Source organism: Lagopus leucura, unplaced genomic scaffold (assembly GCF_019238085.1).
Source record: "Lagopus leucura isolate 7727_CA_CO unplaced genomic scaffold, USGS_WTPT01 Super-Scaffold_1, whole genome shotgun sequence".
NCBI lineage: Eukaryota > Metazoa > Chordata > Aves > Galliformes > Phasianidae > Lagopus > Lagopus leucura.
The window spans coordinates 6985673-7008535 of NW_024962250.1; the positions used below are offsets into that span (position 1 = coordinate 6985673).

At 55.8% G+C, this 22863-nt stretch overlaps 1 protein-coding gene across 4 annotated transcripts; it reads right to left on the bottom strand.

The window, feature by feature from the left end:
* Positions 1 to 2934: 2934 nt before the first annotated feature.
* On the bottom strand, positions 2935 to 22846 carry LARGE2 (LARGE xylosyl- and glucuronyltransferase 2). 4 transcript variants are annotated; one of them, XM_042877954.1, is made up of 16 exons: positions 22793 to 22846; positions 18362 to 18521; positions 8769 to 8941; positions 8216 to 8472; positions 8030 to 8112; positions 7629 to 7752; positions 7228 to 7399; positions 6961 to 7065; positions 6632 to 6744; positions 6397 to 6522; positions 6034 to 6189; positions 5756 to 5913; positions 5190 to 5468; positions 4761 to 4907; positions 4437 to 4632; positions 2935 to 4360 (listed from the first exon to the last, which is right to left on the bottom strand). In XM_042877954.1, the coding sequence occupies exons 3-16, from the start codon at positions 8866 to 8868 to the stop codon at positions 4163 to 4165; spliced, it is 2214 nt and encodes a 737-aa protein (XP_042733888.1). In that variant the 5' UTR covers positions 8869 to 8941; positions 18362 to 18521; positions 22793 to 22846; the 3' UTR covers positions 2935 to 4162. The 4 variants fall into 4 exon arrangements, with proteins under 4 accessions (XP_042733888.1, XP_042733640.1, XP_042733821.1 ...); XM_042877706.1 differs by having other exon boundaries at positions 5756 to 5919; XM_042877887.1 differs by lacking the exon at positions 18362 to 18521 and having other exon boundaries at positions 5756 to 5919; positions 22793 to 22814.
* Positions 22847 to 22863: the final 17 nt, after the last annotated feature.

A 22863-nucleotide genomic window follows, 5' to 3' on the forward strand; every position in this document is an offset into this window, starting at 1 on the left:
TGCGCTGGTAAGCTTGGTAATTACAAAGCCATGAAAACCCAACATCTGCTGGCTGTTGATTTAAGAGGTGGCCTTGTTTCAGAAGACCGAGACCTTACCTGTGTGAGGGTCTGCCAGCGTCCTGCCAGTGTGACACAGCTACGTGAGGAGCACGCAGAGAACAGCCCAGGCAAGGGCCTCTGTGCTGGGGCAATGGCTATCCTGGAGATCACCACACAAGGACGGGGTCTCGGGGGCCTCTCCTCACCCTGTGCCAGTGGTGGGTGCCGCAGGGATCAGAGAATGGGTCTGGAGACAGAGGGAGGTATGAGAGGAGGCAGGAAGAGCTGAAAGGAAGGGTATATGGGCTAAGGGAGAGCAGGGAGAAGACATGGGAACACGTGAGAAACAGGGAAGGTGAAGGCAGGAAAGATCCAGGAGTGACAGCTGCAGCTACAAGGTTTGTGAGTTCAGCAGAAGGACTGGAACAAAAGAGCTCTTTGTCCTACCTTGGTTTGTGATGTGGGTTGATCTGTACTCTAAAAAGACAAAGTGCAGCAGGAGAAGAGTTTTTAGGCTGCAGACGGAGAAGGAAACAGGCATCACACCACCTCAGCTCTGCTTCTGCTGCCTTTCTGCACCCAGTTTCCTATATACCCCTGTAGAGGGGCGGTCCAGCAGCGGGGTGAGGTGTACCAGCCGTAAGGTCACTGCAAGGACTGAGCCCGGAGAGCTGCTAGCAGGCAGGTGGCAGGAGGGCAGCAGGCTCTAGTGCTGTTCTTCACCATCATACCCAAGCAAGTGTCAAACACCCTAGAAACTCAGTCCAACCCACACATAAGGAGGAAGAAGGACTAAAGGACCTCTTTGCTCGGTGACAGGAGCCCCTAGGCAGCTCAGAAACTTGGTAAGCTCCGGCCTTGAGAGAGATGGCAGGGAAAGCCAGCAGCAGGGAGCAGCATGAACTATTGGGCTGTGGCAGTTTGCAGCTTTTATTTTATTCCTGAACCTACACCAGGATGCACAAGAACCCAACCCTTGTGTTGCCTGCCTTCTCCCTTCTGTCACTGAGATAGAAACGGTGTTGCCCAAACTTTGGGAGAGCCCTTCTGGGTGCCACTGGGTAACAAAACACCACATTGGCAGGTCTCACCCCAGCACATAGCCTCAGGTTTGGGCCCTCAGTGTCTGGAGGAAGAAGCTGTGCCACCATGAGTCAGAGCGTGCCAAGAGGGAGGAAGGGGAGCATTTACTTACAAGAATGGAAGGCCCCCTCCATGCCTTGTTTTCCCTGCTGCGCAACAGCTGATGGCCACATCAAGCACCGCTTCTCTTGGGCTGCAGGTGCTGAGAGCAGGCAGTGCTGAATAGGGGCAGTATCAGCAGCAGGCTGCATGTTTCTGCTTGTTCTAGGATGATGTGCAACTTCTAATCTTAGTCTCATGTAGTTCTTTCCTTTAATTACCGCTGGTATCAAAGCAGTGGCTGCCTCTAGAGCCGGGAGCAGTGCCTCACCCATCAAACCTCCTTCCATCGGGCTGCCCAAGTCACTGCTGTGACGGCAGCCACGGCTTCCTCCGAGGACTCTGCTCCACCCTGGCCCCAGGCTCAGCCCCGGGACCACGAGCTGCCAGCTCAGCCACAGCTTCAGGGCACTGCCACAGGTGAGGAACCCTGCTGGGCCACCCCAGCTCTGCTCTGTGGCCCTTCAGCCACTGCTTCCACCACTCACCAGGGCTGGGAGCAGCCCCCTGGCAGGTTCCTGTCACTGCAGACCTCCCGTGCAGCACCCTGAGCAGTGCCCCGATGTTCTCACAGCACCACACATGAGAGCACCCACACAGGAGCTGGATGGTGATTTTTATACATATCTTCTTTTTTTTTTTTTTTAAATCCTGACTCTGATAGTGACCTGCAGGCTCTTTGTTGCCTTCAGGTCCCTGCTGGTTTCAGTTTTGGTACAAATGTGTTTAGATTTTAGCAAATTAAACTGGGAAGGGGTGGGGGGATGGGGGTACAGAGCACCTGATCGATTTGTATTTATTTATTTTAACACTTTACTAAATAAAGCACAACAAACTCTCTCGTCTCCTCAGCTGTGTCTCAAGGAGGGGCTCAAGGCCCATCCCAGCCCTGCCCTGCACCTCCTCACACAGGGGCTGTGCTGGGGAAGAACCACCCTGGCCCCTCCACGTAGGGTTCCTCCAGCTGCTGCGCTCCAGTACATGGAGATTGAAGCCCCTATTGATTCTAGGAACCCAAACTTCCTGTGCTAAGGGCTGGCTGTGCCACCCCTGCAGGGCCCACAGCAGAGCCAACCACAGGGCTGGCACTAAAAGCCACAGCTGCTCCTTCCCATGGCTCCCAGCAGAGAGCAGGCTGAGCAGGACAGGTAAGGTGCTGTCTGGATCTGATCTGTGTTGCTGCTCAGGCTGGTGATAACAGCAAGCTATGGCATTACTAAACAAATGCTGTCTGCTAGGGGACAGCCAGATGCAGTCATGCCTTTTGCTGCACTAATAACAAGCAAAGGCCTTCCCAGCCTGTTCCCAAAGCCAACAACTTGCTCCCAGCCTGCTGCCACCCCATCTACCCCTGCAAAGGCTGGGCTTCCTGTTCCAGGCCCAGGAGCCAAGTCCTTACCCCAGGCTGTGCTCCTACCAGCACCGTGAAGCCAGAGCCCTTTGTTTAGGTCCCAGAGCCCTTTGTTTAGGTCCCAGTGCCCATCCAGGACTCAGCCACGTGCTGCTGGGGGCACACAGCCATGCTATGAAGCCACAGACCAGCCCACAATTTGGCTGCACCGCCATGCAGGCTGCAGTGTCCACCACCAGCCCACGTCAGGGCTCACCCACTGAGCACTGACACCAAGATTACTTCTACCAGCCTGCTCCCTCGTGCTTGTGCAGGTTCGCTGCAGAAAGCATTAATAACCACATTGTTCTAACAAGGATATGAAAAAGAATAAAAAAGCTTTAATTTAAAAGTTAAATTAAAAAGAGAGAATAAGCAAGAGGCGCTTGTGCCCTTCCCAGACAATGCAATTTGGATGGCTCCTCCTGGCCATTCCTACCACGGACGGAAATCTTCACACCTGCACAGCTCTAGCTCTTGCAGACCAGAATAATGCTAAGAGAACAGCATAGGTTGCAGCAGCTCCGGGCCTGGAGCTGCTCCAGTGCCAGCAGCAAAATCATCCAGGTGCAAGAAAGGCTTAAAAAACAAAACAAAACAAAACAAAAACAAAACAAAAAACCCATGACACCCTAACCACTGAATTTTTATGAGAAAAGTATAAATAATTTAAATAGCATGAGGAAAGCAACACATCCTCTGTGCTCCAGTGTGTGACAGCTGCAGAGCAGAGCCAGCCACGCTGCTCCCACTGCACAGACCACAGTGCTCAGCTATGGCCTCCCTGGGGTCAGTCCCATCCCTGATTGTTGGTGGCAGCCCTGGCACTGCCAGGAGTCGGGGAGGCACTGGGGGTCCCTGCCATGAATTCTTTCACAGGAGCACAGACCCCCTGTGAAGCTATGCCATCCACCACAATGGCAGAAGGATTGTACCAAGCACCAGACTGCTTTCACTTATAGCTGGGTCATCCCAGGAGAGACTCTGCATCCACGGGGATGAGGAGCCAGCCTTGGTCCAGGGACTCCGCAGCTCCTAGTGATCTCTGGCCTCAGCTCCTAGATCATCAGGACGCCTCTTCTGAGGCCTTGCTCCACAAATGATGCAAGAGGATGGTCCCCATAGCCATCTCCCACTCGCCAAGGCTCCAGGGATGTGCAGAGGATTGCAAACTGGGACTGCAGAGAGGAGCAGAGCGAGGAAAAGTGCAGCTCCAGGGCCTCTCGAGGCCCGGCCCCGGGCTGAGGTGAGCTAACAAAAGCTGTGAATTGATACCTGCTAGAACTAGGGATGGGAAGACCAGTCCCCCGGCACAGTGGAAACTCCCCTGTTAACACAGGAATGATCTGAACAAATCCTGGGCCACACTGCAGCAACTCAACCCACAGGCGCTGCCTGATCTCACAGCTGGCATCCTCCCTCTTATCTACAGACATCCCATTGCAAATCAGATCCCTTGGGCAAGGCTACGAGGCAAGCTGGGGCAGGAGGCCCTGCACCCTCCCTTCTCCGCCTGCTACCAGCACCCTGCACCCACTGTCCCCAGGTGTCATAGGTTCCTCTCGGCAGTGAGGTATTTGAGTGCAGCAGCCCCGTATCTCCGCGACAGGTCCTGGTGGAATTCCTCCCGCAGCGTTTGTAGGCAGCCCCGGTACCCAGCATTCAGGCGAAACTTGGAGATGTCGAAGCTGGGAGCGTGGGGCATGTGGATCATGAAGGCATTGGGCAGTACCAGCAGCTCGTACTCCTGGGGACAGAGCGGCAACTGTCACCATCAGCACAGTACCAACACCTCACTGCCCGGCCGTGGCCCCGGCACCCACCTGCGCATCCAGCTCCATGATGTGGGACACCTTGTTCCAGCCGAAGCCCACGAACCGCTGATCGTACTTCGGGCAGTCTCGCCTCACTACAACGTAAGGCTCAAAGTCTGGTTGCCAGGCCACACGGTACGGTACGGTGGCTGTTCGCCACTTGGCATAGTCAGTTGGGGCATGGCCTTTTGGCCACACGTGGTACCTGTGAGGAGAGATGGAAGTGAGACACCAGGAAAAGCGGCCGCACTATGGCCCCAAGGCACAAGGATATCAGACTGGCTTCTGCTGCGTGTGGCAGCCTTTGGGATGGCAGGGAGCTCCAGGGCTTACCTGAAGGTGTAGAGGGAGCCCATGTCCAGCATGGAGAGCAGTTCTGCTTTGGATTTGGGGAAGGTCAGGCGGTAGTGCAGGGTCTCAAATGCCGGCACAATAAGAGCTGCCTTCCTGTGAGGCAACTCCAGCTGCTGGATGGAGTTCCTACAGAGGTAGAAAGGGGGGTGTGAGGCCTCTGTGGCCATCAGCTGTGACTACAGCCCCATTCCTAATTCCCCCTCATCAGCCCCACCAGCCCACCCACAGCTCCATAAAGGGATTAATGCGTTTAGACAGCACGCAGTGCTGCCATACAGGAGCCACTTCTCCTTCCTGATCCACTGCTGTCTGATAACAGGAAGGACAGAATCACAAGATTGAGCAGAAAACAACCCATTTCTACACATAAGAAATGGCTGTCTGGGGCACGTCCTGCAAACTCCTTACCTGAGGTAATCGTAGAGGCCATACATCGGCAGGAAGTCAATGTCAGTCAGAAAGACATACGGCGTCTGTGTGTTGGCCAAGGCCACGTTGCGCAGGAGGTTGATAGGGTAAAACTGCCCCTCCTTGTAGACGATGTGGTAGGCGACATTGCGGCGGGCACTCAGCACCTCCGAGGCCTGGGCGTAGCGCAGGAACTGCTGGGCCTCCGCGTCTGACATGTACAGCGCCAGGCTGATGGGGCCGGCCCAGTGTTTGCAGATGGCCTCCAACATCTGTAGCCTGCAGAGCAGAGAGCACTGTGTGAGTGGGAGCCCTGCCTTGTGGGAACCTGGTCAGACCCAGAACTAAGGGCTGTCAGAAAGCTGCAAGCCATCCAAGTCCAGTTCAGGAGAGAGCGGAGGGAATTACTGCTCCCAAAACGGGTTGCTTGCTGCTCCTTGCTGCAGTGCTCTGGTGTGAGAGTGAGCAGCCCATGTTACAGATCCCACGTAGCTCCTGAGTTGTAAAGTCACCCCAAAGGCAGTGGAGGGGGAACCCCACCATTCATCAACCCCACCGGTAAGTACCTGTCCATGGAGAGCTGGGCCACGAGGGTGACATCGGTGGGGTTGGGAAGGGCCAGGAACTCGTACTGCAGGAAGAACAGGTGGACACGGTGCTGCGTGAGGTGCTGCCGGCGGAAATCATAGCAGGGATCATCCTCATCCAGCTCCTCGAGTGCCTGCTGCAGCTGCAACACCACAAAGGTGAGGCATGGCGGGTGACCATGGGGGAGCACAGGGAACTGCCGGCATCTCTGCCTGTCCCGTGCCCTGGGCCAGGACAGAGCTGCGGTCAGCCTCACCTGGTCGCTGGGCGGGCTGGGGAGACTGGCGCAGCCAAAGAGCTCCCTGCGCAGCAGGTTCCCATCGTACTCCAGGAAGGTCAGGTAGAGGTTGCGGAAGAACTCCACATGCTTGTTCTTCACCCGCAGCTTCTTGGGCGAGTTCCAGTGGATTACCTGGGAGCAATGGTACATCATGCTGCGGAGGGGAGGTCAGCAGCACCCAGTGCTTCCCAAAGCCCTCAAACACCACTGCTGACTGCCCGAGACCTCTGGATCCTGCACCCTGTCTCCTACATGGCAGAAGCATCTAGTAGGAAAAGCACAGGCCTCCTCATAGGAGAACCTGTGATTCTGCTTCAAATGCCACAAAAGTCTACCCACCTTGAGATCTGAGACCTCGGTGTAGCACAGCTCTGAGCGGGTATGATCGGAGAGCTGCACATTCCAGAAGCACGGGAGCCGATACACCAGGGCTGGGTTCTGCTTGATCACTGCATTAAAGATGTCCTGGGAGAGAGAACGGCGAGTGCAGAGGAGGATAAAGGGGACAGAATGGCCCCCATATGACAGCACTGCTATGGGAACACAGCAGGGCTGGCCACCCTGGAGGCCTTACCTGATCGGCCAGCGAGGTGGAAAGCATGCTCATGAGCTCCCGCTCTGCCGTCAGCCGCCACATCTGCTCCCAGCCCAGGCGACGCAGACGGTCCAGCAAGAGCAGGATCACCCCTGGGTGCCAGGAAAGAGGAGGCTAGGTCCACCGGTGGAGCACAGCAGCCTGCATGCCTCCAGCCTCTGGGACATGCCACTTCTGTGCACACATCTCCAGGATGCTGTAGCAGTTCCACATGCCCACGTCAGCCTTCCCCAGCCTCCCCACACACACACTGCCCCAGCTGGGTGTTCTGTCAGAGTGCAGAAGCCATCTCAGCAGCTCTCACTCACCTGTGTTGAAGCCACGTCCCAGTGCTGGCCATGGTTTGTGGTTCTTCCAGAGGTTGCCCAAATACCAGTCACTTTGGTTCTCCACCAGCCCAATCACCTGCTTTTCTGAGGAAAGAGAGGGACATACACGTGGCCCACACCTCTACAAGTTTGGAAGGTGCAAGCAAACCTTCTACATTAGTTCTGAAGCTGATGGGGACCACCATGCTGATATGGCAGCAGGCCCTGTCAGAGCTCCAGTGGGTCCCAAAGGCTCCCCGTCCTCACCAGAGAACTTCCCGAAGACAGCCCAGAGCTCAGCAATGTCAGTGGCGAAGGTGATGTCAGTATCCAAGACGATGACCTTGGAGAGGTTGGAGGGCAGTGCCTTGGTGAGCGTCAGCTTCATCAGCCCGTAGATGCCAGAGTAGTGCTTGTTGGGAATCCACGACACCTCTGGCTGCAAGGTGACATGGCCTCAGGGCTGGGCATGGGTGGGCTCTTCCTGCCTGGGCAGGAGAGCCATGTTCTCATACAGAGGAGGCCAGCAGAGGGGCACAACAGGGTTGTAGAACCAGGAAAAAGCATTAACAATCTCCCTCCCACTCTCTCTGCCACTCCCCTGGGACCCTCCAAGCACCCAGCTGAGATAGAAAGCGAGGAGAATGCAGAGTGGAGAGAGTGCCTGCCTTCAAATCATCGGCGTTGTAGAAACTGACGTGGATGGAAGGCACCATCCAGGACTGGAAGAGCGTCTGGAGGATCTGGTGGGCCACCGAATCCGTGATGAAGTGAAAGTGGAGGGGGTTTTTCCTGCCAAGGGCAATGCAGCAGCACTCACCACCACAGCAGGAGGAAGCAGACATGGTTCCCATCTCTCCCACCACGGCAGGGGACAGACATCAAGCACATGGAGAAAAATCACACCTTTGGGGGTGGAATACAACTACCCTCTGTCCCTTTAAGTCTCAGAAATGACACAGGAGGCAGAGAGAGGACTTAAGAGTCTCTCTCCTCCAGCACTACCTTCCCTATAGCATATCTGGGAACCCCAAACCATCAGGCCTCTGGCACAGCACATCCCTATTACCTGTGGAAGAGGATGGATTTCACCAGGGTGACCACATCCCGGCTGGCATTGTGTCCAGCACACACAATTGCAACGTGCAGGAGCTGCCCAGAGACAAACATTGCTTTTTTGAGACTGGCTTCTTCCTGCAAAGGACAGTCAGAGCCCCAGCTCCCTCTGAGCAGCCCTGTTGGCTGTGCCACCCACCTCACACTTATGCACCATCCGCTGCTTGGGGCAGGCCGTGCGGTTGTTCCTCTCACCTCGAAGGGGGGGCCCATCCTCGGCAGAGGCCCCCCACTGCGGGATGCCATCGCTGCCCTCCACCTGCACCTGGCCAAGCTGCATGCGGAGCTGCTGGTTTTCCTCCTCCACCCGGCGCACCTGCGAGGCCAGGGCCTCCCGCTCCACATCCCGACTCGGCTGCTCGCCCAGGCACGGTGGCAGCAGGAGAAAGCGGCCGTCTGCGGGGACATGGGGGGGACATGGGGTGAGACACGTGGGCATGGCAAGAGGGCAGTGGTAAGCCAGAAGAGACTGTGTGGGGATGGAGGCGGAGCCCCAACCTGATCAGAGAGGTCCTAGGACACCCCACGTGCCCAATGTCACAGCTCTGCTCCAGCAGTCCCCAGGAAAACCCCTAGGGCTCTAAAGACCAGTACACCCACAGCCATACAGCAGCCCTACCACAGCCTTGGCCTCTCTAGCCTGCTCTGTGCTGGGGACCTTCCCAGAAACTGAGGGAGAAAGATTCACTTACATTCAAGGCTGCCCATGAAGAGGTAGAGCCAGGAGAGGAGGACGGCAAGGGTGACGGTAGCGAGCAGCAGCTTCAGCTTGACACGCCAGGAGCACAACATGATGGGCTGGCGGAAGCGAATGCCAAGGATCAGGTGGGCAGGCCTAGTCTGGCTGGCCCCAGCATCCTAGAGCCTGGAAGGACAGGGAAGCAGAGAGCAGGGTCACCAACAGCCCTCGGCATCCTCTGGGTGTAAGATCTCTGGTTCTGGACTGCTTCCCAGTGCCTGCCCTTGGGAGAGAGAGCAGAGCCCTCCCCCACTGCACTTGAGGCAAAGCCTGAAGGACATGGCTGGGCTGGGCAAGTTGTGCTGCCAGGGAGCTCAGCCCATGCTGAGATAAGTGAGGAGCCCCAGCCCAGCCCACTGGCTGCCTTCCCAGCCCTCCTGCCAGCAGGGGCATGGGGGAACTCCAGTGGCATCCCTTGTCTCCTCCCAAGATCCCAGCAGGTCAAACGCCTCCGCTCTCTCCTCAGGCTGAATGCAGCTACCCGCCCTGGTAAAGTTTGGTGTCACACTTAAAAGATTCCAGGCAGTCTGGAGCATCAGCTTAAAAGAACACATGGCCTGGGGGTGGCTGGAGGGGGTGGGGGAAGCAGAGGGGACTTGGGCATGCTGCTTTCACTGCTCTGAGATGCTGCTCCATGGCACCACGCTATCTGCTTTGTCCCCACATCCCAGCCCAACAGGGGAAGCACCGCTGTGCCCACACACGCAGCTGGAGGCACCTGCAGGGCTCCTGCCCTGCAAACACAAGCCATCCTTTTTTACATAGGAAGAAAGAGGTGGAGAAATTGTGTGCCACCTCCCAGGTCAAATGCAGGAACAGAAAGATGGCCTCAAAAAGCACTGCCCTATGACCTCCCTCAGGAGCCAGGTGCATGGGGCAGACAAAGGTACCGCAAAGCAAGAGACCACCAATCTCCCCCCCGTCCCCTGCCTGGCCCAGCATTTGAAGGCGCCACAAAAGCCCGCGCTGCCTCTCGGATGAATGGGCCGGATTAGGGCCTCTTCCACTCCCCTCCCTCCATGCACTCCAGAGCCCATTGATGTGCAGATACCAGAGGGCCTCTGGATGAGGCGGGCAGCCTGGGAGGACACAACCTGGGTGAGGGGATGGCGTACCAGTGCCCCCAGGCAGGAGCCGCTCCCACAGGCACGGTGGGAGTTGAGGCACCAAGTGGGCATAGGCTCCTTCGCCCTGCAGGACCCTGATGAGGAACTTCAGCATTTCCTAGGGCTCCACACACTGCCACTGCACATGACCTGTCCTACAGACCCATCTCCACCATCCCACCTGTGCACCAGGGGTCCCTCAAACTTTGTGCTGAGCTCACTGCACAAAAGGGGGAGTGAGGAGAGCAGGAGACCAGCAGACACTGAGCTGTCCAAAAAAACCAACCGATGGGAAAAAGACCTCCGTGCCAACAAAGAAGGGACAGCCCCGCTGCTCCCACTCATCCCATGGCCTCTGTCCCACTTGCCTGCAGTGCTGGGGACCCTCCCAGTAGGGAACAGCGCTCTCCGCACACAAGCACGTGGCTGGCACAGCAGTTTTGGGGAACGCAATGGGGCTAAGACAGCAGCAGGCCCGGGGCAGAGATGCTGAAGCGGCCCCAAGGAGTCTGTACTCTGCAGCACCCCCAACCCCTCCCTCCCCACATGGCCCCTCGCCTGCCCCAGGCAGCAATTCCCTTACCTGCCTTCCCCTTCTCCTGCCAGTGCCTCCCAAGTGGCTCTCAGCCTGCTGCCGCACTCCCTCCTGGCTCTGCCTTTCCCAATCCTCCCTTTACTCCTCCCTTTCAGATCTGACACTTCCCCCCCAGCTCCTCCCGCTCTCAAACCCGATCTCCCCCCACCCGCACGCCCAGCCCTGGCCCCCCTTTCAGAGGAGGAAAGAACAAACAAAACCAGATTAAATTCACTTGCTGCTCGAGAGCCCCCCACACTGGGGCAGTGAGCTGCCCTAAGGCAGGCAGGAGAGACCCGCCTGCTGCCCTGCAACTCCCTCCATGATCCCAGGCCCTACGAGCCCTTCTTCAGTCAAGATAAGGACAGTGTTAGGGTTTGGTACCCCATAACCAACTGCTTTCTCTTCTCCCAGGGCAGGTGCAGGGCACTGTGCCATCCGTGGGGGGAGCTGGAAGACAGCTGTGAGCTGTCTGTGGGCTGCTCAGCTGCCATCCCGATGACTCGGAGAGCAGAGATTGCAAGCACTCAGGCTGCAGGTGCTACGTGGACAAGCTGCAGGTGCAGGAAGGAAATGGCGCTGCCCACCCATGGTCCAGGAGCAGGGCAGGCCTCCAGCCCCAGTGGCCTGGGAGCGCGGCACCCCAAAGAAGTAGCAGCAGCAGCAGGAGCGGGAGGCAGGGCTGGGAATGCTAACTATGCAGAGACTGCCTCTACCTGCAGCTCCCCTGCGCCTGGCCCCAGGGCTGGGAAAGGCAGCTCCTTCCCCTGGGACAGAGCGGATGGAGGAGCTCCTGCCCTCTGCCTCCCACCACGCAGGGAGCAGGCACAGCAGGGTGGCAGCATGGGGGGACTGGGATGCAACTGTCTGCATAGCAAAGGAAACGAAACATAAATTGTCCTCCACCCCATCAGCTGCAGTAGCAGGCATGGGCCTGCCTTATGAAGATGGAGCAGGGCTGGGGAGGCCTGGTCCCCACCCAAGCAGTACAGAAATCACTGCCCCAGGAGATGCATTCACCTCCTGCTCGGGCTCATGCTTGTCTTTGCAGAGCTCTAGGCAGAACAGGCTGTTAATAAATAGCACCTTAACAGCACCTTCCTGCCCAGCCTGGCCCCAGCAGCAAGAGGAAACCCCCATGGGCCCCACTCCCCTGAGCCAGCTGTACCCTCCGTGGGAGCTCTACCTTCACTCCCCAGTGGATCTCAGCCCCCGGGGCCTGCCCACCCCATGCTATCCATCACATAGGAACTTTAGGGCTGCGGGGGGGGGGGGGGGGGGGAAGAGGGGAGGAGGTGGCAAACAGGAAGGCAATTACACAGCCTCTCCTCCCCCACACAGTGAGCAGAGCAAAGCACAAAGCAGCTCCCAGCCAAGCACCACTCTGGGAACCAGTGGCCATGACATCACGTGAGTGTGCACTGTGTGGAGGGCCCTGCCTGTGGTGTGGACCATGCACTGGTCTGCATGCAGCGTTCACACCTTCCGCACACAGCTCTACCCATACCTGCAGCCCCGGCACTTGTCCCCAGCCTCCCTTGCTCACACTCCCTGCTCACAACAGATGAGCACTGCCCATCGTAAGATGAGCTGTTCCCCAGTAGCACTGTTCTCCATTTCCAACACCAGCACAAGGATGTGGGGTAAAGTGCTGGCCACAGCAGGTTGCCCTCCTCCCTCCCCCATGCCTCTCACAGGAGCAGGGCAGCTCCAGAAGGAATAGAGACACACAGGACAAAGGGGCTCAAGGTCCCCCCAAGGCCAGTCCGTTGCTACAATAAGGGTCACCTCAACTCCACCTCCTGCAGTGACACAAGGGCCATAGCCATCTGTACTAACAGGGCTCCAGGCCCAGCAGGGCCTCCCACCCAGGAGTCAGAGGCCACCAACCTGCAGCCAGGCCTGGGAGAGACATCAGCCACCACCACTAGGAAGGGTGTTGAGGAAAGCCACACGTGCCTGCTTGACCTCTGAGGAGTCAGCAGCAGCACCTGCCCACCATGCCCCCAGGCTGCCCACAGCCCCGCAGCGCCCTTGTTCTGGCTCAGTCTAGCCAGCCTTTGCTCTCCCTGACTCCCTGCTCCCCATCAGGTGAGGAGTTAATGTTTAGGGAGCGCTAGCACGGGTCATGTGAAAGCCCAAGGCTCACCTTCCCCCAGCACAAGCAAACTGCTGGGCCAGTCCCAGCAAAGAGACGGGGATGAAAAAAGTCTCTGAGGAGAGGCAACAGGGGACAATTCATTTTGCTCCTCTGAGTAAAAACAAGGGGACAGACAGGCTCCTTGTTCAGCAGATCACTTCTCTGCAGCACCCAGCTGCAATCAATCAGAGGTCATCTCCCTTCCCATCTCCAAGATGCCTCCTCCATGCGACAAGGGCCGCACCAGCAGATACCACACAGGCAGCTCCGAGCGGAGCAGATGCAGGAATGTACAGAGGCGGAAAGGAATTTGGCCAGGAAAGCAGGATTAAAGCCCCATGCTCCGGATTACCACTCCACCCCTCCTTCTCCCAGTCTTATGATAAGTGAAACTGAAGTGAGAATTTCACCTCCGTATCTCCTTGGGAAGAGCAACCTATGGCAAAGCAGTCACCATATTCCAGAGATGGGATCAAGACACAGGGTGAGAGACCAGAATACGGGCTGTAAAATAAGAACACATTGTTGCCATCCCTCCACAATCACCAAGCTACGGAGAAAGCTCTAAGATGAGCACCTCCTTGCTTCTGTGCCTCAGTTGTGTCTCATTCTTGTGTATTTTATTCCACAAAGGTCACACTGAAAAAGCCACTGTCTTCTGACAGAAGAGCACACCGCTCAGGAAACAGGAGCTAACGGCCCCCAAAGGGTGTTAGCTGAAGCTCCCAGCTTGGCCAAAGCAGGGAGTTTCATCACCAGACTATTTCCTTTTCTCTCTCAGAGCACAAGGAAACCAACAAGTCCAGACTGAGCCTGACACAGGCACATGCCTCACTGCTTGCCTCTCCACATCTGAGGCCCATGAACACATCAGGGAACAGTTCCTGCTGGCAGGAACACTGATCATGAGGCTCTGCTAGACACAGCCTGCTCTAGCTGAGCACACAGCCAGGCTCCTACCCACAGCTGGGCACCTGGGGTTCTGCTACATCATCTGTGGGGCAAGCACAGGGAGCCAGGATTTACAGCATAGCATGCGAGCAGTGTGCAGGAAACTTAGGTTTGCCAGATGTCCCACAATGTTTGCAAGCCACGCAGGTGCATTTCACCACCACCCTCAGGCAAGGCATGATAGGGCCACCCAGACCCAGCCCTGTCAGCAATGTGCTCTCACTCCTCTTAAGCCTGTGGAGAGGCTGGAAAGACCCAGCTGGCAACAGCGTTCAGCCACACCTGGGTTGCATGCCTCTGCACATGCTGCATTTGTCCCTCTGTGCAGCAAGGGAATCAGCAGGATACAGAGGCCTGCATCACATCATCATGTGCTCTCCTGGCCAACACAGCTAGGAGAGGAACCAAGCCTGGATTCTGTGCAGCAGTACAACAGGGGACAGAAGGATCCTGTATGCTTCTTGAAACAGAAGAGGAAAAGCATTTGGGCTGATCTCCAACTCCCATCCCTCCGCTGGGATCAGGTTTCTAATATCTGCATTTTGCTGATGACTGTGCTGCAGCTAATGGCCAGCTCTGAATGCACGAGGTTCACTGCGTCCCTGTCTCCGGACACTGAAATCTGCTCACTAGGCCATTTCCTGATTCCTATGGCTCTCCTAACTGCTGCAGGCATGCGGCAAACAGCAGCATGTTCCTGGGGTAAGAGCTAAGAAGCAACAGCAGGGCCAGCAGTCAGGAGCTCCAGCTTCTATCTAAGTCTGTCTTAGCAAGAACTCTTCTAGCAGTGCCCATTGCTGGAGCATACAGCAGTCACCACGCCCCACAAAGCAAAGGGATGAGAATGTCACTGTGCATAGCAATGCCTCAAACTTCCAGCTAGCAGCGTGCAACCTACCCCGATTCACCAAGGTAGGGACTGGCAGGAGGTGTCCTCCCATGCAAAACATCCCTCCTCCCCACCAACCCTGGGTAGATGCCAGGGGTGCAACTCTGAGCCAGGCCCCAGGTACCCAGGGTATCTCACTGCCAGCTGAACTGGATAAGTGTTTATGGCTGAATAGTTTCTGATTGTGAACTGAAATTTCCAGACAGCTCTGGAGTATTTGCTACTTCATGACAAGTTTTGAACAAGAACAAAATGCTTTGCTTTCCAAGCAAAAAGTCTCACTTCACATTGTTTTGCTTGCAATTGAGCTCTGTTACATTTAAAAGATAAAAAATGTCTCTCAAGCTGGGTTGTGGTTCCTCTCATTTTCTTCCAGCCTTTGATTTTGGGCACTGAAGCCATGAATTATTTGCTCAGCTCTGCTCTCTAGACAAGCTGAGAGCAAAAGAAGCCAAAGGGATGCAGGAGCTGTGTTTAAGCAGCAGCACTAAGGAGGGTGATGCTCTCTGCACTGCAGGCTCCTCTCAGACCTCAGACTGAGCTCTCCCAAGACCAGCAAGCACTCACAGGGCCCTGTACAAGGGAGGCCAAGTACAGCACAGAAGAGGCATCCTCTTGTCCTAGCAAGCAGCAGTTCAGAGTACCAAGAAATCACACCACTGGCTGAAAGACAAATGCAAGGCAGGGCTTCTTGCACAAGCTGCTCTCCAGACCTTGGCCAGTACACTAAGGTCCCTCACTGGGGCTGCTCTTCTGAACACCTCCTGCAGTGCCCAAATCCATTTCACCAGGCACTTGAAAGCATGTCAGAGGAAAGGAAGGGCAGACCCTCTGCATCCCATTTGAAAACGGATGACAGCACAGAGGAGGCTGACACTCGTCACAAGGCAGAGCTGCTCACAGCTGGCCTCTTCCACCAGGGACTGGCCCAAACTGGGAGCTGTGCCCCAACAGCCACTCAGGGCTATTTGTGGCATTGATGCCCTCAGTGCCCAAGGAGGGCTGAAAGTAGAGCTTGCTGCAAAAGAATGGAACAACTGCACTATAAATAGAAAATGAGGATGGCTCAGGGCAGGCTCTGCCCTGCCTTGAGGGACGTATTAAAAACCCAAGCAGCAATACTGCCATCCAGTCAGAGTACCGTGGGCATTTCATAGCCCTGAAGTGATATCTGAGCTACAGACATGCACTGCAAATTAGCTCTGACACTGCAGAAGTATTGCTGTTGGTTGGTCTGAGAGTCAGCAAACTCAGCTGCAAACAAAACCTACATGGGAGTATTTTGCAAACTGGACACAAGGAAGCAACTGACAGGGGGAAAAAGAAGGGAAGTGAATCCCAAGAAGGTGGTTCCTGAAGGAAAGGGGAGATAAAAATACCCCTGAAACCCAAACTGTGCTGACCCTCCCCAGTACTCCTCCCCATCTTATCCTGCTGCTAACTCTGTTCCCACCCCCAGGGCTTCCTCACACTGCTGAGCTAAGTCCTGAACTTTCACAGCAAAGGACAAAGGCTGGGAAGAAAACACATGCCTCAACTCAACCAAGCGGCAGATGAGTGGTTCAGGACAAAAGCTCAAGTCTCCCGCAATCCACCAGAACCTCTTCAACACCCAGCCCACAGCAGGAGTGGGACAGACCTCAGCCCACCAGGCAACCATCAGGGTCAAATTTGGGAATAAGAGTGCAGGACTGACAACGGGGAACATGGAGAGGTGTACGCACAGAAGGAAAGCAATAGACTCAGACCGATTCATTCAGTATATAAACACACAAGAACACGTGTGTACTGGGAAGCAGTTGCTTCTTCTGCCAGAAAGTGTTGTCAGTGGTTCTCCCCCCTACCTTTCCTCCCTATCAGAACAGGAAGATAGCACTCAAAAATGAATTGAGGAAAGGTTTCTGTGGTCAGCAGTGAAACATCGTGGCAGAACCGCTTCAGTGGACAAACAGCAAGGAAGGGAATCACAGCTCCTGCTTCACTGCTCCTAGAACACCCGAAATAGCCAAGGCACAAGAAGTGAGAACAGCCAGTGCTGACTATGAACCCACCCTGAGGACCGCAGAAGCCCACAGCTCAATTCCCTCCTGCTTCCTCTCTCCCCCTTCTTCCTCCCGTGCTCCAAGCAGGAAGAGAGGTAGAGGCCTTGAGTTTGGCTGGGTTTCCACTTTGGGGAAGGAACTCAATATCTGATGGATAGGATGTGAGCACCCATAGAGGAAAAGGATTAGTAACCCTCCTAATCTGTACATTTTAGAGTCTAAGCATTTTACTTTGCTCTCTAATTAAACCACAGAGCAGAGAGATTGCCAGAAGGGAAAGAACAAGAGGGAAGGAGGAAAAGGAACGGAGGCTGTGGCTAAAATGCTGTTCCTAGCAGCTTTCACGCAAGATGGGCTATGCGGGGGTCATTCACAAGGATGTATTTCACCTCAAGGATTTGAACGCCAAGGCTGCTTCACATCCTGCTGCTTCCCGTGAGCCAAGCCCTAGCGAGAGTGAGGGCAAGGGGAAGAGGAAACCCATACAGTGTCCTACAGATGGCAGAGGTGGGAGTAAGGGCCAGTAAGGCAAGGCGAAACTGCACCTGAGGCAGACCAGCCTGGCTGACCAGGACTCACCTCTGAGTCCCTGCCTCCTGTGAAGCCTTCAAGCGCCAAGCCACATTTGTCTCTACTTACCAGACCTGGCTGCACAGAAGTTCCTTGTTCAGGCACTTATCTGGCTCCATCTGGGAGGGGCTGATGTCTTGCTGCCCTGGCACTCATACAGCACACGCAGCTCTGTGCTGGGCTCATTAGGAGCTATCTAGCAGAGAAACTTTCTTGGCACAGGTAAAGAGGGAAACCTTTCTAACACAGCACATGACAAAGCAGTCTGAACAATGTTGTTCCCTTCAGGCTCTATCAAGGCCCCCATGTCAACTCTAAGAGAAGGCAGTAGGCCCAAGCCTCATTCCTTACTGAAGGTGTCCTTCAGCACATAACAGGGACAGCCTCAGAAGGAAAACCAGCAGGCAGTAGGGTCAGAAGAGCTTTGGGCTGCAGCACACAACTGCTCCCAGCACTGTGGGCGAGACAGCTGGTGGCATGGCTGGGAACAGGAAAGGTCTCACCTCCTGAAATACTCTGCCTCCCCCTCTGCCCCACCAGACAAGGGAGAACAGGGGCAGCCTGTCAGTCCCACGTCCTTCTCTTCCCTCACTCCTATTCTTTGGAATTCCTCTCTTCTGTTTGCTTTGTTTCAGCCCTCAATGATCAGGAAGAAAAGGGAAGGAGCCTTGACAAATCCGATCAAGGCACAGACATGCTGAGGCCCCCTCCGCTGGCATGCCAAGCCGTGCACTAATGAGGGATGGAGGAGAGGCAGCGACTGAGAACAGTGGCCCCACAGAAACACTTGGGGTAGGGGCAGAGGGAAAAGAAGTTACTAGAGAAGAATATCAGCACAAGCTCTCCGCCTTCAGAAGAGTGTCATCCCATTTCCCCTGGCACAGAGAGCTTCTTCCAGCTCCTCAGCCCCAGTCCCTGACTGCCCACCACATAAGAAACAAGCAATAGACCACTCTAGCGTTTGGTGAAGAGGATCCTGAAGCATATACTCAAGAGAAGTTAAACTGAGACAGCAAGAGATGGGAGCACACTTCTTTCTACAGATTCATGCAGGAATCTGGTCTTTACCTGCAGAGCTTGCCTACAGAGGATTACAAGTGCCAGCACTGTTACCAGGACTCCCTACACATTCTCAACACACACACGTTTGAACAGGGAGGAAACCTGTAGTGCCACACAATTGCCCCCACTTTACCATATTGAGCACAGAACCTTTGGGACAGGAGGAAAGCAAGCACATGTAACTCATCTACTCAGAAAGCAAGATTACCAACCTTCAGAAGCTTCAGCGTTGTAGGGGTACGTGGCAATAGCTGAAAAAGCTCGCAGGGTGCAGTAGCAGCTGTAAGAACCACCCTCTAAGCAGGGATTCCCATCTTGAGGTGCACAGAGCACATCCCAGCTCTGCTTGAGGGTTTTGCACCTTGCTGTCACCTGAAAACCAGAAGTCACATGAAGAGTTACTGGACAGAAGAGCTCTGGCAACGGGCCCTTGCACAGCCAGGAGCATTATAAATCAGCAGCAGCACCGTCTCACGCCTTCATTCTGCCCCTTTTCCCCAGCTTGCTACCCAGCACAGCTCAGTGCTATTTGAGGCTACCCAACCAGCCCCTGGGAAATGATCCATGTGCTGCATATTCCTAGACCCAGAGCACTTCTGCATCCCGTAGCACATGCCCCACCCACACAAGGGCCGTACCCAGAAGTGCTGGCAGAGCCACCATGCTCCATTACAACACGTGCGAGTCCTCACACCAACTCTTTAGCAGGAGTTGGGAGAGGAACACAAGTCCCCTGGCTCCCTCTCAAACGAAGGCAGCAGCAAGTGTTGAGCTTGTACAGCAGTGAGGAGATTAACTATCACGTTCAGTAACCTGAGCACTGAAACATATCCTGGGCAGTTTGGAGGTGGGTCAGGAGTCAGTCCAGACAGGCACACAGCCCAGAGACAAGATAAAGGCAGAGAGGGGGACAGAGAGAGCCACTTAAACCACGGGGAGCAGAGCAGCCCACACATACCCCTCTGGCTCACATAGGGCTGAGCACCCTTTACCTGCCACAGCAGATGGACAAGCATCTTCAAGCCATGGTAAAACTTCCCAACACATCTTCCTGATTTATCTGATCTGCTTTCTGCTTCACAAAGCAACAGATAAATGAGAGTGCAGCGTACAGCTCCCACTGCATCCCTCTAATCTCAGCAAGATCCCGTACCACAGCACACAGGGAACAAGGTACACAACATCAGTCTGAGAAAGGGCCAGTAGCACTGTAGCACAACAGCTGCTAACTAAGCAGTAAAACCAAGCAACTCTGGTGGAGAAACACAGCACGGGTGCTCAGCAAAACCCTCCTGCAGCAACAAAGCCTCATACTACCTCTGCTCTGCAAGTCTCACACAGTATCAGCAGCTAAGAGCCAAGCCTCAGGCACCCACCTGGAAGAAGTAGCAGAAGCTGCCGGGAACAAAGCTGTGTAGTTCCAACAGCTGCGAGCTGGGCAATAAAAGGCACCTTCAGCAGAGGTGATTGTGAGCAGTGAGAGCTGGGCACATGTCTGCCAAACAAGCTGGATCCTCCCACCACCAAGAGCAAACTCCCTGTACAGGTGTGGCAATCCCAGACGGATGAGGTGGAGCCCACAGTGGCCATTGCTCAGCCAGGAATAGCCCTACAGCAGCACTGCTGCCTGAAGTTCCTAGAGCCATCCCAGTTTACCCCCCCAAACATCCCATTAACCCAGGCCACCAGAGAACTACAAACTACAAGTCCTGAAGTTTTTTCCAGCTGCATCACATAGTTATTAAAAGATACTGCCTCTCGCTCTCAGCCTTTAGCACAGGCTGATTTGGGATACAATGGGAGAGACTGCACATTGCTGATGAATCAGAGCAGGGAGTTATCCAAGCAGCAGCCCAGGGCTCTAAATGGCTTTCTGGAAGAGGCATCTGGAAGCAGGAGGCAGCCATGATCTCACAGCAAGGCTGTGCGCACATTGCCAGGCATGTTGTTCCTCCTGGGAAGCCAAGAAGAGGTGCCAAGTCTCAGCTAAGCTGGGAAGGGCAGCAGCACCATGATAGGGAACAGAAAGAAAATGCCTCCAAGTCAGAGGGCTCACTTAACCCCCCTTTCAGCTTGGCTGATTTGGGTTTTTCTTTCCAGTGGACCACCATTGACACTCTGGGAACACAGGAACCACACCACCACCTTCTCTGCTGGTGCAGCCCTTTGGTTCCCAGCAGGCTGAAAGGGAGCAGGGGACAAGCACACAAGCCACCCACATGGTCTGCTGCAGTTCTCTGCCCACCTCCTCATTTGGGCAGGAATTGGAGGCTCTCCTGAAAGGTGCCCCCACAGAGATGCTATGAGTGCATCAAGCCTTCCATTCTCGTCAGGGCTCATGTGTCAGGGACCAAAATAATCTCTGGAAATGAATCCCCACAAGACATTCGGAGCCAGCCACAACTTATCCCCAGCCATCCCAGAGGGCTGATGAGCTCACCCAAAAGCACATCACAGACATCACAGCATGAGAGCTGAGTGGGGCTGAAAGAGCATGCAGGGGAGACTAGGCCAGAAGGGCCACCCCACACCAGGATAAGAAGGATCCATGCCCCAAACTTCATGCTGCCAGGCTCCTTCACTGCTGGTGGGAGTGCAGCAGGAAGATATGGCTGGGAAGAACACCAACTTCCGCCAGGTACCAACCTCCAAAGGCACAACCATGCATCAGTACATTGAATCTATTCTGCCTTATCCTGTATCCCAGCTCCAGTGCTGGGGAGCGCTGTCTCAGCCCCACAGCAATGCTTTGCCTGGAGTCAGCTGCCCCAGAAGTGGTGCAGTCTGGCAGCTCTGAGCCAAGAGCAAACTGCTGGCAGTCAAGCAAGCTGGACTTCAGCATGGCCCCCGCTGATGAGCTGGCAAAGCATGTGCTTTTCGGGTTTGCTTCTTTTCCTGCCATTACTGCTGAGCCTGCATCCCTCGTCATTGGAGCATAGGAACCGTTTGGCCTCAGTCAGAGGATTTCCAGTAAGCACCAACCTCTGTCACTCCAACCAACAGTAAGTGCAAGAACAGAGCTGTTCAGAGATCCTTCCTGGTAGTCAGGGCAGAAACTGCTCCTTAACCCATCCTTTCACCTTCTGCCCCCACAAGGGATGTTATAAACCAAAGCAATTTAAATCATTCCCAATCTCATGGGCTCTCAGCAGCTCCTCCTGCAGCGAGTGCTCCCTTGCAGCTTATTTACCATAAAAAGGCACCACGATGGTACTCCAACTGTCCTCCAAATTCGCTCACTGCAGGAGGGAGACAGAAAGGCAGACAGGACAAGCAGGGGTGGGGCAGGGAGTGTATCCTCTGCCAAAGAGCCTCTCACTCAGGATGAGCTACTCTATCTGGTGCCACCATTCAGAGTGGCTCAAGGACACGATGCATCAAGCTTCACCTCTGGCTGCGGACAAGGTGCCTCCAGCAGACTCCTCAGCAGCTGGCTCTCAAGTTGCTGTCTGGAAAGGCCAGATTGTCTCCATGAAGGAGAGCAGCCCCAGCAGTCTGCACCGAATATGCCCCCAGAGTCATCAGCAGCATGCAGTGACCATGGATGAGCTGTCCCCGACCTGTCACAGGCTCCGGGTGCCACTTCACCCCACCCTGACACTCACGCCAGCATATCCACTGCTGCATTTCAGAGCAGCTCCAGGTAGCTCTGCATGTGAGCTGAAAGTTGGGTCTAATCCATGCAATTCAGACTGAAGCGGTTTGCTTAGTGCCGGGCTGTTTGCCAGCTGTATCTCGTGCCCTTTTTGAACTCAGCCTGCTGGAAAACAAACCCTCAGGGGAAGGGGGGAGAAGCAGAGAGATCAGAGAGGATAAAGTGCCTGCCCGTGCAACGGCAACGCTCCCGGTGGAGGCTGCGGGCACACACTGCATCCATTGTGCAGAGGTAACCGGACAGGAGGAAGGAGGGGCAGCACGGCAGGGCTCTGTTTGCTCCGGGGCAGCTGCAAGAGGCCATAAAACGCCTTCCTTACCCACACTGTGCACCTTCTGAAGTGCCCTGTGCCCGGCCCAGGTCAGCGGGTCACACAGCCCGGGCCACGCAGACTCAGCACGGGGCCAAGGAGCACCAGTCAGGCAGGGATGGAGCACAGCAGGGAAGAAAACAGCTTCGGTCCCCCGTGCTGCAACAGGCTGCAGCCAGATGCACCCCGTACCTGAAGAACAGGGTCGGCACTTACACAAAGCCCACAGCGTGACCACAGTCACGCGGATCTCTCAGAGCCGCACCGCGTGGCTGCGGGCTGGCCCTAAGCACGTCCCCCGGCTCCACGAGGGCAGGCACACGTATTAGGAAGGGAACGCGAGGCTGCGGGGCACCCGTCCGTGCAGTACAGACCCCCGGGCAGCGCTCATAGGCCCCACAGCAGCCGGACACCGCAGTTCCGACCCTTTGAAGCACGGACTGCTGCCGCCTCCAGAAACAAGCCCCCGACAGGTGCCCAAAGACGGGCGAGCCGAAGCGCTCCGCGGGCACGGCTCTCGTTGGAACCGCCTTCCCGATCCCGGCCGCGACAGGAACGCGTCCGTGAGATCCCTCCAGCGGCTGACAGGCCGGCCGCCGGCCTCCCACCCCTCCGTCCGCCGGCGCGCCCCTTCCCGGCCACAGCGCCCAGCCCACCGCCGCACGCCGCGCCCCGCACCTGCCGTGCCGCCGCCGCCGTGCCTTTAAACCCCCGCCCCGGCGCCCGTCGGCCGTGCAGAGCGGGGCGGG

Excerpts from the sequence above, each read along its gene's own strand:
- LARGE2 (XM_042877706.1), bottom strand. The coding sequence starts at position 8,868 with ATGTTGTGCTCCTGGCGTGTCAAGCTGAAGCTGCTGCTCGCTACCGTC. Across the intron at positions 5,469-5,755 it reads GCCCAGCTCTCCATGGACAG|GCTACAGATGTTGGAGGCCA; the intron begins GTACTTACCGGT and ends TCTGCTCTGCAG. Across the intron at positions 4,908-5,189 it reads GGCCTCTACGATTACCTCAG|GAACTCCATCCAGCAGCTGG; the intron begins GTAAGGAGTTTG and ends CTACCTCTGTAG.